At 34.0% G+C, this 16915-nt stretch overlaps 1 protein-coding gene across 1 annotated transcript in view; it reads left to right on the top strand.

Moving 5' to 3' along the window:
• The window catches only part of EPHA6 (EPH receptor A6), a 4848151-nt gene that overhangs the window by 644081 nt on the left and 4187155 nt on the right, over window positions 1-16915 (top strand). The window contains exon 2 of the mRNA XM_044072160.1: window positions 14503-14567. Within this exon, the coding sequence (XP_043928095.1) occupies window positions 14503-14567 (65 nt within the window). The remainder of the gene's footprint in view (window positions 1-14502; window positions 14568-16915) is intronic.

Raw genomic sequence — 16915 nt, 5'->3', positions numbered from 1 at the left:
ACTTGATATGCAGTTCTAATATATTTGTAACACAAACATCTTATATAAATTAGTTTGATATTTACAAATGACATATAATTATTTACAAAATTCCAACTAGGTGTGCTGGTAGTACCTCCTTACATCATATATATTTATACAATTTTTGATAAAATGCTGTTTGTTTCTATGCAGAATTGTATTTGCTGTAGAAGTTTCCCCCCAAGTGAGATATTCTTTCACATGTTTTGTTTCCTGTTAGTTAAAATAAGTCAGTGAAATACATTATTATAAGAACTATGTAATTATCAAGTTATAGATTACTTTACTTAACAGTATGTTTATTCATTCATCTGATAAATGTTTTCAGTAATGATTATTATTATAAATAAACTGAATAAAGGATAAAAGCTGCAGTAAATCATGCAATAAACCTCAAAGTTATGATACAGAAATATCAACATGCATTTGGCAAATGTTATGACATCACCAACACTAAAGGACTAAATAACATCTGCCCTGTTCTAAATATAGATATCATAACATCTTTTTTTCCATGGAGTAGTGAATAAATTTTATATAGCAGAATAACTCAGTTGGAGATTCTTACAATATTCTAGATCACTGAAGTGCACAGGAGTTAATATGTTAATTCTAATGGACAATATTTACATCTTCTAGATATTGCTGAATTATATTTTTTTGTACAAAGATGACAGTGGTTCCACTTGATAATTTTAATTTCATTTTAAATTAAATGGTCTATCTCATACTGTTTTTTATAGTTCAGTCAGATATAATGTGCAGAGTCAACTGTTAGCTTTTGGAGGTAATTTTTTACAGTAAGTTCATACTATATATGAGCACTGTTCATCTGAAAGTGGATCAGCTTCCCAGAAAATAAAATATTTCCAGTTGTCCAATAGCTGACACCTACGCATGCAACAGATACATAATGCATCATGAATCATGTAACTATATCTCAATGAAAACAAAACTGTATGCATAAGAACTGAGATAAATAGCATTTAAAAAGGAAACCCATATTATAATACATATATGGTAGCATTTTTTGACTGAATCATATTTTAGCTGAATCACAATTAACTAAAAACATCTGAATGAATTATGATTAATTGAAAATCATAACATAAAGCAGTGATACTTTTACAGGAATCACAAATGTATTATGTGCTATACTCTGTTGCACCATCTGTTTGCACCATCATTTCGTAACTGGGGATCTTAGTCACACAGCTCTGTTCATACATCTGTTTCTTTCTATGTAGTGTCACTGTTAACATGAAGGATCTATAACACCCATTCAATTACTCATTAACATCAGCTGTTGAATTCTCTGTGATGCTTGTTTACATCAGGGATATCTGATCGCGCACGACACATTTCTCACAGATTTGCAAATCTACAGGTTATCTTCTCCCCAGCTTTACCATGGCTTATATCAAGACATTTACTTCCTGTACAACATCATGTGTTAGATGTGTGTCCCTCTATTACCAGTGTTTAGTACAACATGATGTGTCTTTGGGAATCATAGTGTCGTTTCTAGCTACAGTAAGCTTCTCTTTTTTGCTTTCTGTGGAATTAATACAAATTGTAAAATAACAACATAGCACTATCATCTCCATATTGTAATATAACTACATAGCACTAACATCCATATTGTAATATAACCACATAGCACTATCATCTCCATATTGTAATATAACTACATAGCACTAACATCCATATTGTAATATAACCACATAGCACTAACATCCAAATTGTAATATAACCATATAGCACTAACATCCATATTGTAATATAACCACATAGCACAAACATCCATATTGTTATATAACCACATAGCACTAACAACCAATATGTAATATAACCACATAGCACTAACATCCATATTGTAATATAACCACATAGCACTATCATCTCCATATTGTAATATAACCACATAGCACTAAAATCCAAATTGTAATATAACCATATAGCACTATCATCTCCATATTGTAATATAACTACATAGCACTAACATCCAAATTGTAATATAACCATATAGCACTAATATCCATATTATAATATAACCACATAGCACAAACACCCATATTGTTAGATAACTACATAGCACTAACAACCAATATGTAATATAACCACATAGCACTAACATCCATATTGTAATATAACCACATAGCACTATCATCTCCATATTGTAATATAACCACATAGCACTAACATCTAAATTGTAATATAACCACATAGCACTATCATCTCCATATTGTAATATAACCACATAGCACTAACATCTCCATATTGCAATATAACTACATAGCACTAACACCCATATTGTAATATAACCACATAGCACTAACATCCAAATTGTAATATAACCACATAGCACTATCATCTCCATATTGTAATATAACCACATAGCACTAACATCTCCATATTGTAATATAACTACATAGCACTAACATCCAAATTGTAATATGACCATATAGCACTAACATCCATATTGTAATATAACCACATAGCACACACTTCCATATTGTTATATAACCACATAGTACTAACATCCAAATTGTAATATAACCACATAGCACTATCATCTCCATATTGTAATATAACCACATAACACTATCATCTCCATATTGTAATATAACTACATAGCACTAACATCCATATTGTAATATAACCACATACCACTATCATCTCCATATTGTAATATAACCACATAGCACTAACAGCCATATTGTAATATAACCACATAGCACTATCATCTCCATATTGTAGTATAACCACATAGCACGAACATTTCCATATTGTAATATAACCATATAGCACTATCATCTCCATATTGTAATATAACCACATAGCACTAACATCCAAATTGTAATATAACCATATAGCACTAACATCCAAATTGTAATATAACCACATAGCACTATCATCTCCATATTGTAATATAACCACATAGCACTAACATCTCCATATTGTAATATAACTACATAGCACTAACACCCATATTGTAATATAACCACATAGCACTAACATACAAATTGTAATATAACCACATAGCACTATCATCTCCATATTGTAATATAACCACATAGCACTATCATCTCCATAATGTAATATAACTACATAGCACTAACATCCATATTGTAATATAACCACATACCACTATCATCTCCATATTGTAATATAACCACATAGCACTAACATCCATATTGTAATATAACCACATAGCACTAACATCCAAATTGTAATATAACCACATAGCACTATCATCTCCATATTGTAATATAACCACATAGCACTAACATCACCATATTGTAATATAACTACATAGCACTAACACTCATATTGTAATATAACCACATAGCACTAACATCCAAATTGTAATATAACCACATAGCACTATCATCTCCATATTGTAATATAACCACATAGCACTAACATCCCCATATTGTAATATAACTACATAGCACTAACATCCATATTGTAATATAACCATATAGCACTAACATCCATATTGTAATATAATCACATAGCACTAACATCCAAATTGTAATATAACCACATAGCACTATCATCTCCATATTGCAATATAACTACATAGCACTAACATCCATATTGTAATATAACCACATACCACTATCATCTCCATATTGTAATATAACCACATAGCACTAACATCCATATTGTAATATAACCACATAGCACTATCATCTCCATATTGTAGTATAACCTCATAGCACGAACATTTCCATATTGTAATATAACCATGTAGCACTATCATCTCCATATTGTAATATAGCCACATAGCACTAACATCCAAATTGTAATATAACCATATAGCACTAACATCCATATTGTAATATAACCACATAGCAGAAACATCCATATTGTTATATAACCACATAGCACTAACATACATATTGTAATATAACCACATAGCACTAACATCCATATTGTAATATAACCACATAGCACTAACATACATATTGTAATATAACCACAAAGCACTAACATCCATATTGTAATATAACCACATAGCACTAACATTCATATTGTAATATAACCACATAGCACTATCATCTCCATATTGTAATATAACTACACAGCACTAACATCAATATTGTAATATAACCACATAGCACTATCATCTCCATATTGTAGTATAACCACATAGCACGAACATCTCCATATTGTAATATAACCATATAGCACTATCATCTCCATATTGTAATATAACCACATATTACTAACATCCAAATTGTAATATAACCCTATAGCACTAACATCCATATTGTAATATAACCACATAGCACAAACATCCATATTGTTATATAACCACATAGCACTAACAACCAATATGTAATATAACCACATAGCACTAACACCCATATTGTAATATAAACACATAGCACTAACATCCATGCTGAAATATGACCACATACCACTAACATCCATATTGTAATATAACCACATAGCACTAACATCCAATATGAAACATAACCACATAGCACTAACATTCATATTGTAATATAACCACATAGCACTATCATCTCCATATTGTAATATAACCACATAGCACTAACATCCAAATTGTAATATAACCACATAGCACTAACATCCAAATTGTAATATAACCACATAGCACTAACATCCATATTGTAATATAACCACATAGCACTAATATCCATATTGTAATATAACCACATAGAACTAACATCCATATTGTAATATAGCCACATAGCACTAACATCCAAATTGTAATATAACCACATAGCACTAACATCCAAATTGTAATATAACCACATAGCACTAACATCCATATTGTAATATAGCCACATAGTACTAACATCCATATTGTAATATAGCCACATAGTACTAACATCCATATTGTAATATAACCACATAGCACTATCATCTCCATATTGTAATATAACCACATATCACTATCATCTCCATATTGTAATATAACCACATAGCTCTAACATACATATTGTAATATAACCACATAGCACTAACACCAATATTGTAATATAACCACATAGTACTATCATCCATATTGTAATATAACCACATAGTACTAACCTCCAAATTGTTTTATAATAACATAGCACTAACATCCAAATTGTAATATAACCATATAGCACTAACATCCATACTGTAATATAGCCACATAGTACTAACATCCATATTGTAATATAGCCACATAGTACTAACATCCATATTGTAATATAATCACATAGCACTAACATTCAATATGTAATATAACCACATAGCCCTATCATCTCCATATTGTAATATAACCACATAGCACTAACATCCATATTGCAATATAACCACATAGCACTAACATCCATATTGTAATATGACCACATAGCACTAACATCCATATTGTAATATAACCACATAGTACTAACATCCATATTGTAATATAACCACATAGCACTATCATATCCATATTGTAATATAACCACATAGCACTATCATCTCCATATTGTAATATGACCACATAGCACTAATATCCATATTGTAATACAACCACCTAGCATTAGCATCCATATTGTAATATAACCACATAGTACTATCATCCATATTGTAATATAACCACATAGTACTAACATCCTTATTGTAATATAACCACATAGCACTATCATCTCCAGATTGTAATATAACCACATAGCACTAACACCCATATTGTAATATAACCACATGGCAGTAACATTTATATTGTATTATAACCACATAGCACTAACATCCATATTGTAATATAACCACATAGCACTATCATCCATATTGTAATATAACCACATAGCACTATCGTCTCCATATTGTAATATAACCACATAGCACTAACATCCATATTGTAATATAACCACATAGCACTATCATCCATATTGTAATATAACCACATAGCACTAACATCCATATTGTAATATAACCACATAGCACTAACATCCATATTGTAATATAACCACATAGCACTATCATCTCCATATTGTAATATAACCACATAGCACTAAAATTTCCATATTGTAATATAACCACATAGCCATGTCTCCATATTGTAATATAACCACATACTACTAACATCCATATTGCAATATAACCATATAGTACTAACATCCATATTGTAATATAACCACATGGCAGTAACATTTATATTGTAATATAACCACATAGCACTAACATCCATATTGTAATATAACCGCATAGCAATAACATCCATATTGTAATATAACCACATAGCACTAACATCCATATTGTAATATAACCACATAGCACTATCATCTCCATATTGTAATATAACCACATAGCACTAAAATCCAAATTGTAATATAACCACATAGCACTAACATTCATATTGTAATATAACCACATAGCACTATCATCTCCTTATTGTTACATAACCACATATCACTAATATCCAAATTGCAATACAACCACATAGCACTAACATCCATATTGTAATATAACCACATAGCACTAACATTCAAGTAATTGCTATGTAAGTTGTTAATCACTATGTAATCCAATGTAAATATTGTCTGTTTATTTTAACTGTGGAGCTTTTCTCCCCGGGCCTCCACTGAAAATGGACCTACGTCCAGTCGGACACTCCCGGTCAACAAATTTAAATAAATAAATATATAAATAAATAAATATAACCACATAGCCCTATCATCTCCATATTGTAATATAACCACATAGCACTAACATCCATATTGTAATATAACCACATAGCACTAACATCAATATTGTAATATAACCACATAACACTAACATCCATATTGTAATATAACCACATAGCACTATCATCTCCATATTGTAATATAACCACATAGCACTAACATCCATATTGTAATATAACCACATAGCACTAAAATTTCCATATTGTAATATAATAAACATAGCACTAAAATGTCCATATTGTAATATAATCACATAGCCATGTCTCCATATTGTAATATAACCACATAGTACTAACATCCATATTGTAATATAACCACATAGCACTAATGTCTCCATATTGTAATATACACATATAGTACTAACAACTCATCCATGTAAGTATATTCCTTCATCGTTTACTCCCCTTCTGCTACTCTAACCAGTTTTTTTTTCCAGAAACTCAAATCCCACTCCAACCTTCCTTATGCCCTTTCTCGTAAACTGAACACATCTTCCATTTACAATTCCTGTCTATCCCTTTCAGCTTAACTTATCACCATCAAATCTCGGTCATCTTTTGAGTAAGTTCTAGTCAGACCCTTGTTGCTACCCTCTCAGGCAGACCTGTTTCTTCCATTGGGTACAATTATTCTTGACAATAAACGTATCCTGTTATTCCACCCTGCCTATGATTTGCACTCCTCTCCTGATCTATATCCTGAGGAAGATCACTACCACGCCCGTGAGATACCTAACATCTTCTTCCTGCTTAACTCCTCTTCCTTTTCCAGATAAGCAAGCTAATGTCAGTAATTCTGTAACAAACATTTAAGATATCCTCTTCTCCTTTGCTCTGCAATCAGCAATTAACAAAGATTTATACTCTTGCCGCCTGCTGATCTATATCCTGAGGAAGATCACTACCACGCCCGTGAGATACCTAACATCTTCTTCCTGCTTAACTCCTCTTCCTTTTCCAGATAAGCAAGCTAATGTCAGTAATTCTGTAACAAACATTTAAGATATCCTCTTCTCCTTTGCTCTGCAATCAGCAATTAACAAAGATTTATACTCTTGCCGCCTGCTGATCGTCCTGGTATTCCACATCACGTCTTCCTTATTCTTCTCTGATGTTCTCTGCTGGATCTTTGTGTTTTATTACAAGTAAAAACTGATAAGATGCCGTGGTTTATGATATCTGTTCTGGAATGTCTAGGATAAGTACACATGTAAAAAAAGCCTCTTCTAATAAAGAAAATAGTTTAGGTTTCTTTTGCATTGATATTACTGTTAATAAAAATAATGCAATCCATGTAGTGCTGTAATAACCCTCGAAAACCAGAAAAAAGATGAATCTGCAGCTCACTTCTGTTACCAAGAACAGGACATATAAGCCCTTTTAGGGGTGTGTAGCAATTATTATGGACCCCTTAACTGCTGTTACAGTGTCATCTCACTCAAGGAACATTCTTTAATCTGAAATGTCCACAAATACCTTGCTTATGTACTGTCCATGGAAAATTCCAGTCATCAATCTGTACATAACTAAATTAGAATAGTATTTAAAAACTGCCCTTGTTTCCTCCACATGCTGTCTGTGTGACAGCACATGTTAAGTGCTTTATTTGATTTGAAAGCCAGTAAAACACTTAACAATTCTTTTCTTTTTTAACTGATAGTACATGGAGTAAATAAAACTCTATACACTACAGAGAGTTATGATTGCATCTTACCAATCTTAACCATATTATTATATTCTCAACATTGATCCCATAATTCATCTCTTGGCATTCATGTGTCAAACTCATTATAATATGGCTATTATTGGAGACCCCAATGTAACTGTCTATGTTAAACTAAACATATGGAATTAGCAAGCTCCAGTTTTGTTGAAGTGGCCATTACTTAAATGGCAGTTTACTGATTTGTGTTTAACAGTTCACAAGCTAAAAAAAAGTTATATTTTTTATTAAACAACTATCCAGTCTCAGCTACTGTGATATACAATAAGTAAGCCTGAGCCCCTAATAAGTCCTGGAAATTACTGTTTCTCAAACATAAACCAGAAGAGAGTGGTATGTAAATCAGTAAGGATGAAACCAAGCGAGCTTTTAGCAAACTCAATATGAATATAATTGCAAGACACAAAGTAAATATATTGAAAAGTCTAAACTCGTTAAAGATTTAGGGATATGAGTATATGACAAATTTGGTTTTGAAAACCACATGAAGAGTGTAGAAAATGTTTAAAGTAAGACCATTAGCTGTATAAGAAAATCCCAACATCATGAAAACTCTTTGCAGGAGTCAAATTAGACCAAAATATAAATTAAGAAATGTTTATGGTCATCATTCAATAACTGTTATAAAACAGAAGAGAAAATGTTCAAATGAAGTTAATTAGAGTAGCCACATGCTGTAGTAATTTACAGAGAAAGTTGAACGAAAAAGATAGCTGTTCTTTACAACTTACAGATGTCTGTATAGAGAGCTAGTCCTGGCTCATAAGATAATACAAAATTATTTCATATGGGAATGTTTAGAATTAAGGGAAAGAAATATCAGTGACAAAGTAAAATTTTTAAGCTCCAATATTACTAATAATTAAATGAAAATTTGGTTTCCAGAAATAGCCATTAGTAAATACAATACTTTGCCACCTGAAAACAAATATTGCAGACATAAAGTCATATTTCAGAGGACAGTTGCTGGACATTTTGGTGAAGTTTGTTATAGATATATTCAGTCTAATAGGACTACTTGCTTGTACCTGTATGTCTATTGTAGTTTATTGCAGAATTTTGGATATTACCGCTGAACTATATACTTGCAACAAAGGTCTGAAAGCATATATCAGGTCATCAAGGTTAATTATTGCTTAATTTGTTAACAGTCCTCACATACCAAAATGTAGGAAGAAACATCTAAAATCTCTTTCATTAATTAATACAATTACATTAATTAATGTGAACTATCGAGCGGAAAGATGCTTTTGTAGTTGAGGGAACTGACAATGATGTGAGAACAACAGACAATACAGCAATAGTTACATTTCAGACAGTATTTACGACATATATAGTCTGTAACATTCATAGATTAATAAACATAATTAATATAACACAAAATCAGAGCTTTATAACAGCTAAAAAAGTGAAACCAGGAAATGGAGATACAGCAGTCATTAGCAATTTCATTAGCATATCTCAACGTATTGTTATGCAGAGATTAAAATTATTGTGGCCAGTTAAATAAATTACTGAATTAAGATGCCGGGGGGAGGAGATGTGGGTGCACAGAAATGTTGCTGCAGCTGTGAGATGGGTAACATCAATGAAACAATACATTTATAAGTCCATTTCTAATAACACTCTCCTTTCACTACTATTTTGAGTGTTTTCTTAGCCTAAAAATGTGTAAGGCTATGAGGTAGATTATTTCAAAATTTGCTGTCAGCTATGGTAATTTTTTTTTTTTAATTTTTTTTTATTTGAGAAAGAAGAGATGTCTAAATAATTGTCTTCTGTCTTGCCAGGAGTATCACCAAATGAAATTGTGGAAGTATAAGATGTTATGTGTGCAAATCATAGTTGAATAATTGCAATATGATGAAGAAATTCCAATGTGTGTAGGTTTTTCAGTGGCTGGCAGTGAAGCACTTTGTCACAATGACTGAAAGCAGTTTTGGAAATGTCATTGTATGCCTCTTCAACTTTAAAAAGAGAGGAGACCCCAGTAATAAGATGAGCTGAGTACAAAAGACAGAAAAAAATATGAACTGCTGTAATTCTTGTGACCATTGCGATTCTGCTGATGAGTGCAGAAAATCATCTGCAGAAGGCATACCTAGGATATTGAATACTTCAGGAGAATGGTTGTTTTGAGCCAACAAGACAAGTTTTACCTTTTTAAGTAACATTATACCCTGTGGTAGTATCCTTTTTTGATGGTAAAAGTAACCTTTAATGAATTAATTAGCATTTTTACGGATGGTTGGTAAAGTAAGGACTTAGCTGTAATATGTGAAGGCAATGTCTATAACATACAAGAAAAGTCATATATTGTGTACATGTGTGACAAGGACTTATGTTGCTATTAAACTGTTTACCAATGTTGGTGTTGCACAACATAAGAAGCATTACTTCCTTAATATAGCGAGTTAAATATATTCTGCGATATATGGAACCTTCACCTGTTCATTCCAGATGTAGGCAAGATGATTTTGTTTCCAATATTATACTTTATTTACTTACTTACATTTGGTCACTGGGATGATTTGACTGGGACATACAAGTCCCCTTTTCAGTAGAGGCCTGGGAAGGAAAACTGCAAAAAAGTAACTCAGTCTGCAATCTGGCTATGTGTGGAATGGGGGACAGCAACAGTAATCCCACTGCACAAAGGGGACCATCAACTGACCCTGGCAATTATAGGCCCATAAACCTGACAGCCTCATCTGCAAGGCCATTGAAAGTATCCTTATGGACCTTATTGATGAGGACATAGGCAATTTTCAAACTCTGGACCCAACCCAGTTCAGATTCATTAAAGGTAGATCATGCCTGTTAAACATGGTCGACTTCTTTGAGAAAGTCACCAAGGCCCTGGACGAGGGAAAGACATACCACCTAGCCAAGGCATTTGACACAATCCCCCAATAAGGTATTATAAAGAAACTCTCACAACTGGGAAATAACTCCTACATTACCAGATGAGTAGCCAGCTGCCTCACCAACAAGACATAATGTCAAAGTGGGTGACTCCATCTGTACCGAAAGGCAGTCACCAGTGTTGTACCACAAGGTTCTGGGTTGGGCCACTGTCTGTTTGGAATTTATTTATCAGAAATCCATGCAAACTTGGATGGCCTGTGGCTGAGCAGATTCGCTGATAATTTCAAATTGAGAGTGATCATTGAATCCTTCATCGATGTTAAATTACTGTAGACAGGGTTAATGCAGACAAATGACTGGAGCCATTACAAGCCTAGCTATATTTATACCAAGTTACCCCAATTATTGGTGGTTAGGTAAGTAAAGTTTGCAGAGGTAAGGTTCTATGGTAGTTAATGCCAACGTCCTCTGTCCAGGAAGGACATGGGCACCACCCCAGGAATGAATTTGCAGTCACTCATCCATTAATCTAAGTTGTGTTTCAAGAGGGTCAGGGTGGGGCTCTGTTTTATGTGAACTGGAAGCTTGTTACAGAGAAGTGGCAGTCTCTGGGAGCTGTATCTGTCTCTTTTGCATGATCTGTTCATGGCAGAGGCTAGGTTAACATCTCTGTAACAAGTGACCCTCCTGTAGTTTGATTTATGAATGTGTAGCATTTCCATCAGGGCCAGGTCAGAGACTACCCTGTAAGCCAGGCACAGGTCACTCCATAGCAACCTGTAGGAGACAGAATAGAGTTGCAGGGCTTTCAATCCTTCTGCATAAGACTTGTTGTGTGTACCTTATAATTTATTGGTACAAAACCTCTATGCAGTTGTTCCAGGTGTCTGGGGAGGTACATGCAAAAGGGTGCATTTTACTCAGTTATTGGCTGATCAAGGCTGAATATAGTGGAATTATAGCATCCTTAGATCTAGATGTGATGCCTTTACTTAGAATATGTACCATACAGAAGGATTTCCATATTACTGTGGATACATGGTGGTCAAAGTTCAAACTGTTATCAAACTTTGTACCTAGATCGTGTACCACTGGGTCTACGCTTGGGGGTTATAATGTAAGTAGCAGGGATGTCAGTGTCCTCAAAGGGAATAATAATGCATTTTTTGAATCCGTAGCTTTGGCAATAATCATTTGTCTGCATTGATCCTGTCTGCAGTATATTAGCATCATTTGGGTCACTCAGTGATTGTTCCTAATTTTCAATAATTAGTGAACTTGGTCACCTACAGGCCATCCAAGTTTGTCTGGACTTCTGAGAAATAAATAACGAACAGTAAGTGGCTCCACACACAACCCTGTGGTATGCCACTGATGACTGGTCTTTTTCTAGAGGTGAAGTCACCCACTTTGACATTATGTCCTGCTGGTGAGCCAATTGGCTACCCATCTGGTAATGTAAGGGTTAATTCCCAATTCAGAAAGCTTCTCTATAATACCCGAGTGGGGGATTGTGTCAAATGCCTTGGCTAGGTCATGATAGGTGGTACGTAATGTCTTTCCCTTGTCCAGGGCCTTGATGACTTTCTTGAAGACATCAACCATGTGTAACAGGCATGATCTACCTTTAACGAATCTGAACTGGCTTTGGTCCAGAGACTGGCAATTAACTATGTGCTTGTTAATAATGTCCATAATGATTCTTTCCATGGCCTTGCAGATGAGACTAGTCAAGCTTATGGGCCTAAAATTTCCATGGTTGGTTGATGACCCCTCTTTGCACAGGGGGATTACTGTTGCTGTGCTCCATTCCATCGGAACATGGCCAGTTCTCAGGCTGTGGTTAAGAAGGGATCTAGGTGGGTCTGCTAGGTCATGTTTTAAGTTGTTTAAAAGGCAGCCCGGGGTCTGGTCCCACTGATGCAGTGTTTTTTTTTTTATTTTGGATAGCGCAAAACTGAACTGCTGTCTTGAGACAGTAGGCTGAGGAATGGTGGCAGGTATACTTTGACCATATGTCTCAATCTGTTGGAGCAAGACATCTGGACAAAGCCATAAATAAAAGAGGGATAAAGACACAAAAATAGGAACAGTTGTTAATATTGCTCTTACAAACTTCAAAGGTTGATAGAATAACATGTTTTGCATTAGCATGAATTTTCTGAAGGGTATGAAGTCTAAACCTCATTTGTCTGTCATTATTTTCTAAGTTCAAGCTTTAATGATTTGCCACCAATTTGCCAGAAAACCACAATTTTATGAAAAACAGGCCAAAAATATGAGGCAAAAATCTGGACATTCTGCAAAAATCTGTACAGTTGAGAGGTATGATTGGGGGATTACTGGAGAGGACAGGGAGGTGAAGTTTCCTCCAAATCTGTCAGCTAGAAGGTTGGCTATTACCTCCAATTGATATGGGTGGTTGCATCCACAACAAGTTTGGTGCATAGTTGGGTATTCCCTTTTAGAGTTCAGATGTAGTTAAAAAATGCTGTGTGATTATCCTTAGCTAGGGAGGCGATTTTTCTTTGTAATTAGCTTTGAAAGACTTAAAGGATCTCTAATTTGTTTGTTTAAGCTAGAGAGTCATTCAGTCAATCAGTCCGAAAACAAAATTGCTTCCAAAAGTTAAAGAACAGGAGATCAAATACCTGGTGGCATTTGAGGGGATTTCTTCAGCTTATAGTAGTGTTCCAAGTTTTCCTTCAATGCATGGGCAGACTCAGAATTCACTGCATTTCTTTTTCTTTGCCTGTTTTATTCTGGTTTCATCTGTCCATCCTAGACCCCTAGAAGAATGCGTCATACACTGCTTTCAGGCCCACAGTACACATTCAGTTTTTTTACTGTTGCAAACAGCTGAGACCTATGATGTTTTTTAGTCAATGTTTTTGTAGTATAAAGTCGATGTAACACAAAAACTAGGTATTTGTGTAACATACTTCAATAATGCGAATATACAATTTGCAAAATACCTCTGTGTGCTGATTTATTTGTTTCTTAAATGCAATGAAACTTTGAATAAAATAATGAATAGTTCAGGCTTTATTTTCAATACACAAGGTAAACACATTTTTTCAGACTAAGTAGGCTATGTTTGCTGGTTTAAATGGCATATTATGAAGCTGTACAGCAAGGGGATATGGGCTAAGCGATGCTCTGTGCTGTCATAATGACTAAAACATGCTAATAAATGTGACCTTTTCTTCTCTTGCAGTTGTGCTTCTCGATACCACAGCAGCACAGGGAGAGCTGGGCTGGAAAACGTACCCATTAAATGGGGTAAGTCACAATTACCTGTCATTTACATCGCACCTGCTTTTGGCATTCAGCTGTGACAAATGCTGGAATGAAAACACATTCGTATTAATTTGACAATCCCCACAGTATATCATTTAGAATGATTATCATTTTCCCACAGTAGGAGGTTCAGACTGCTGGCATTAGGCCGGAGATTTATGCATAAATCTTCCAATGCAAAGGTGAATGCAAAGCTAAAATGCAAATGTGTTTCAAAGTTTTCCAGTGACACATAGGTAAATCTAAAGATTTTCTTGTTGCCGGAGTATTTATTTTGATTACAAAAGCTTTAAAATGTAATTTTAAGGTAAATAAACAACATTATGTTTCAATTGTATGTGTGCATGTAAGTATACATATATATCTATTACCTGCAACTATGCAGACTTTGTGTGCATGTGTGTATGTGTGCGCATGTAAGTAAATATGTTATTAGTATAGGTTACCAGTTATTTTTTTTTATTAATTTTTATTATTTTTCATATTCAAGACTACTTCAATTTGTTTCAGGGCATTTGAAAATTATTGCTGTTTTGTACACAATGCTCTCTGAAAAGAGTGAGTTTGACATATTTTTTGTTACAAGAATTGTTACAAAGGCTATTTGTATATATGTTTTTAAATTCATCAAGAATTTATTATTCCCATACTCGCTATACATACTTTTAGTCTGATTTTGATATTAATGTTAATAGATTTACATATAAATATGCATTTAAATATAGACAATTAAAAGTATTTACCTTGCAATACATTATAACTAGCAGAACGACATTTCCTAAATCACAATCCTACAGATGCCAAATGTTTGATAAGTTTTCCCAAATAATCAGCTGTCTGGTGAGACTGCAGATATGTGAGCACGTTCTTCACCTTTGCAAGCTATTTCTCTTTTTGTTATCATTATGTGACCATGCAGTTAGTATATATAAGTAAGGGGGTATGGCATAAAGCCACCCACATGGCTAATTCCAAGGGGCTTGCTCATTTCAAAAAATATATATATATTCCCTACTTCACAAACAGTTTCAGTGCATGTCCGTTTCACTCAGTTTGTTATCTATCTTCTGATTTCTCCTAATGGCCACGTAATATATAGACTGTAAGGCACACACCCATGCACACTAGTACTCACAAACAGACAGACAGACACACTGAGGTGCTTATATAACAATAGAAATCTAATGTTGCTTCAGTCTCTCCCTTTATAAACTAAATATTTGTTTTACGAGTATTCCAAAGATTCAGAAGTCATTTTAGCAAACATTACATCCCCATGTGACCTAAATGCTTCAATATGGGCACTCTGTTTCTTTAAAAACTAAAACAATATAGACATAAGTGTTTCTGTGATGTAATTATGTGTATGCATAAGAATGAAATTTTACTGGGTTTCACAAGCCTGATCACAACTTGATTGTTATTTTTTCCTATGATTGTTAGGAAGTTTCCATGCCAAGCATTCTACATTGCGAAGGAATATATTTACAAGCCTTGTACTTCATGCCTTCTGTTTGATAAACATATATAAATTAGCCCAAGTGTACATGATAGTCACTTACAAGCGGAAATTGTTTTTTTCTTACCGCACATATATATAGCTAACAGGCAAGTCAGAGATACATCTGACAGCAGTCAAATGCGGTAACTATTAAACTTAGATTCTTCTCTTAACCATATCTAATCTCTGTTAAGGCAGTGCCTTCCTAATAGCCATCCACAATTTGGGTAATTCAGGTTATCCTTGTGAAACCTGTCCAGGACCAGTAATCCGACTGATGCATTTTTCTTTATTGTGGAAAATGCTCGCATCATTTAGATTCATTGATAGCCAGAATGTCTGGGTCATCTCTGCACTTCTCAGTAACCTCAGGTTTGACACAGACATAAGATTATGCAGCTAAACAAAACACTGCATGAAGCACTGTCAGCAAATAATCACTTTATATGTATCCTCATTTCATCCAAAGAGTTTGCAAGGAGCAAGACTTATGCCCTTCTGTGGTTGATGATATCTCATTCGATGTGCTATGGATTACTTAATTTCATACATGACAGACATTCCCAAATATTTCCTGTTACTTTTATTCATTGTCAGCTGAGAAGAGCAATGAAACAAAGGAATAAAATAACATGTTACAATAAGTATGGAATGTGTTACCAGGCTTCAACATAACAAGACACACGCAAACACACATACATGCACACACAGGCATGCACTCTCACAAACACACACATGTGCATGTACGCGCACACATAAAGAAACACACATACAAGGAACAGTGGCAGACAGACTACAATAGTGTTTTGTGAAGGTAGAACCAAGAACA

Source organism: Protopterus annectens, chromosome 5.part0 (assembly GCF_019279795.1).
Source record: "Protopterus annectens isolate FY-2018-M chromosome 5.part0, PAN1.0, whole genome shotgun sequence".
Classification (NCBI taxonomy): Eukaryota; Metazoa; Chordata; order Ceratodontiformes; family Protopteridae; genus Protopterus; species Protopterus annectens.
Note: the sequence above shows the minus strand (reverse complement) of the source record. Positions and strands in the feature narration are given on the sequence as shown.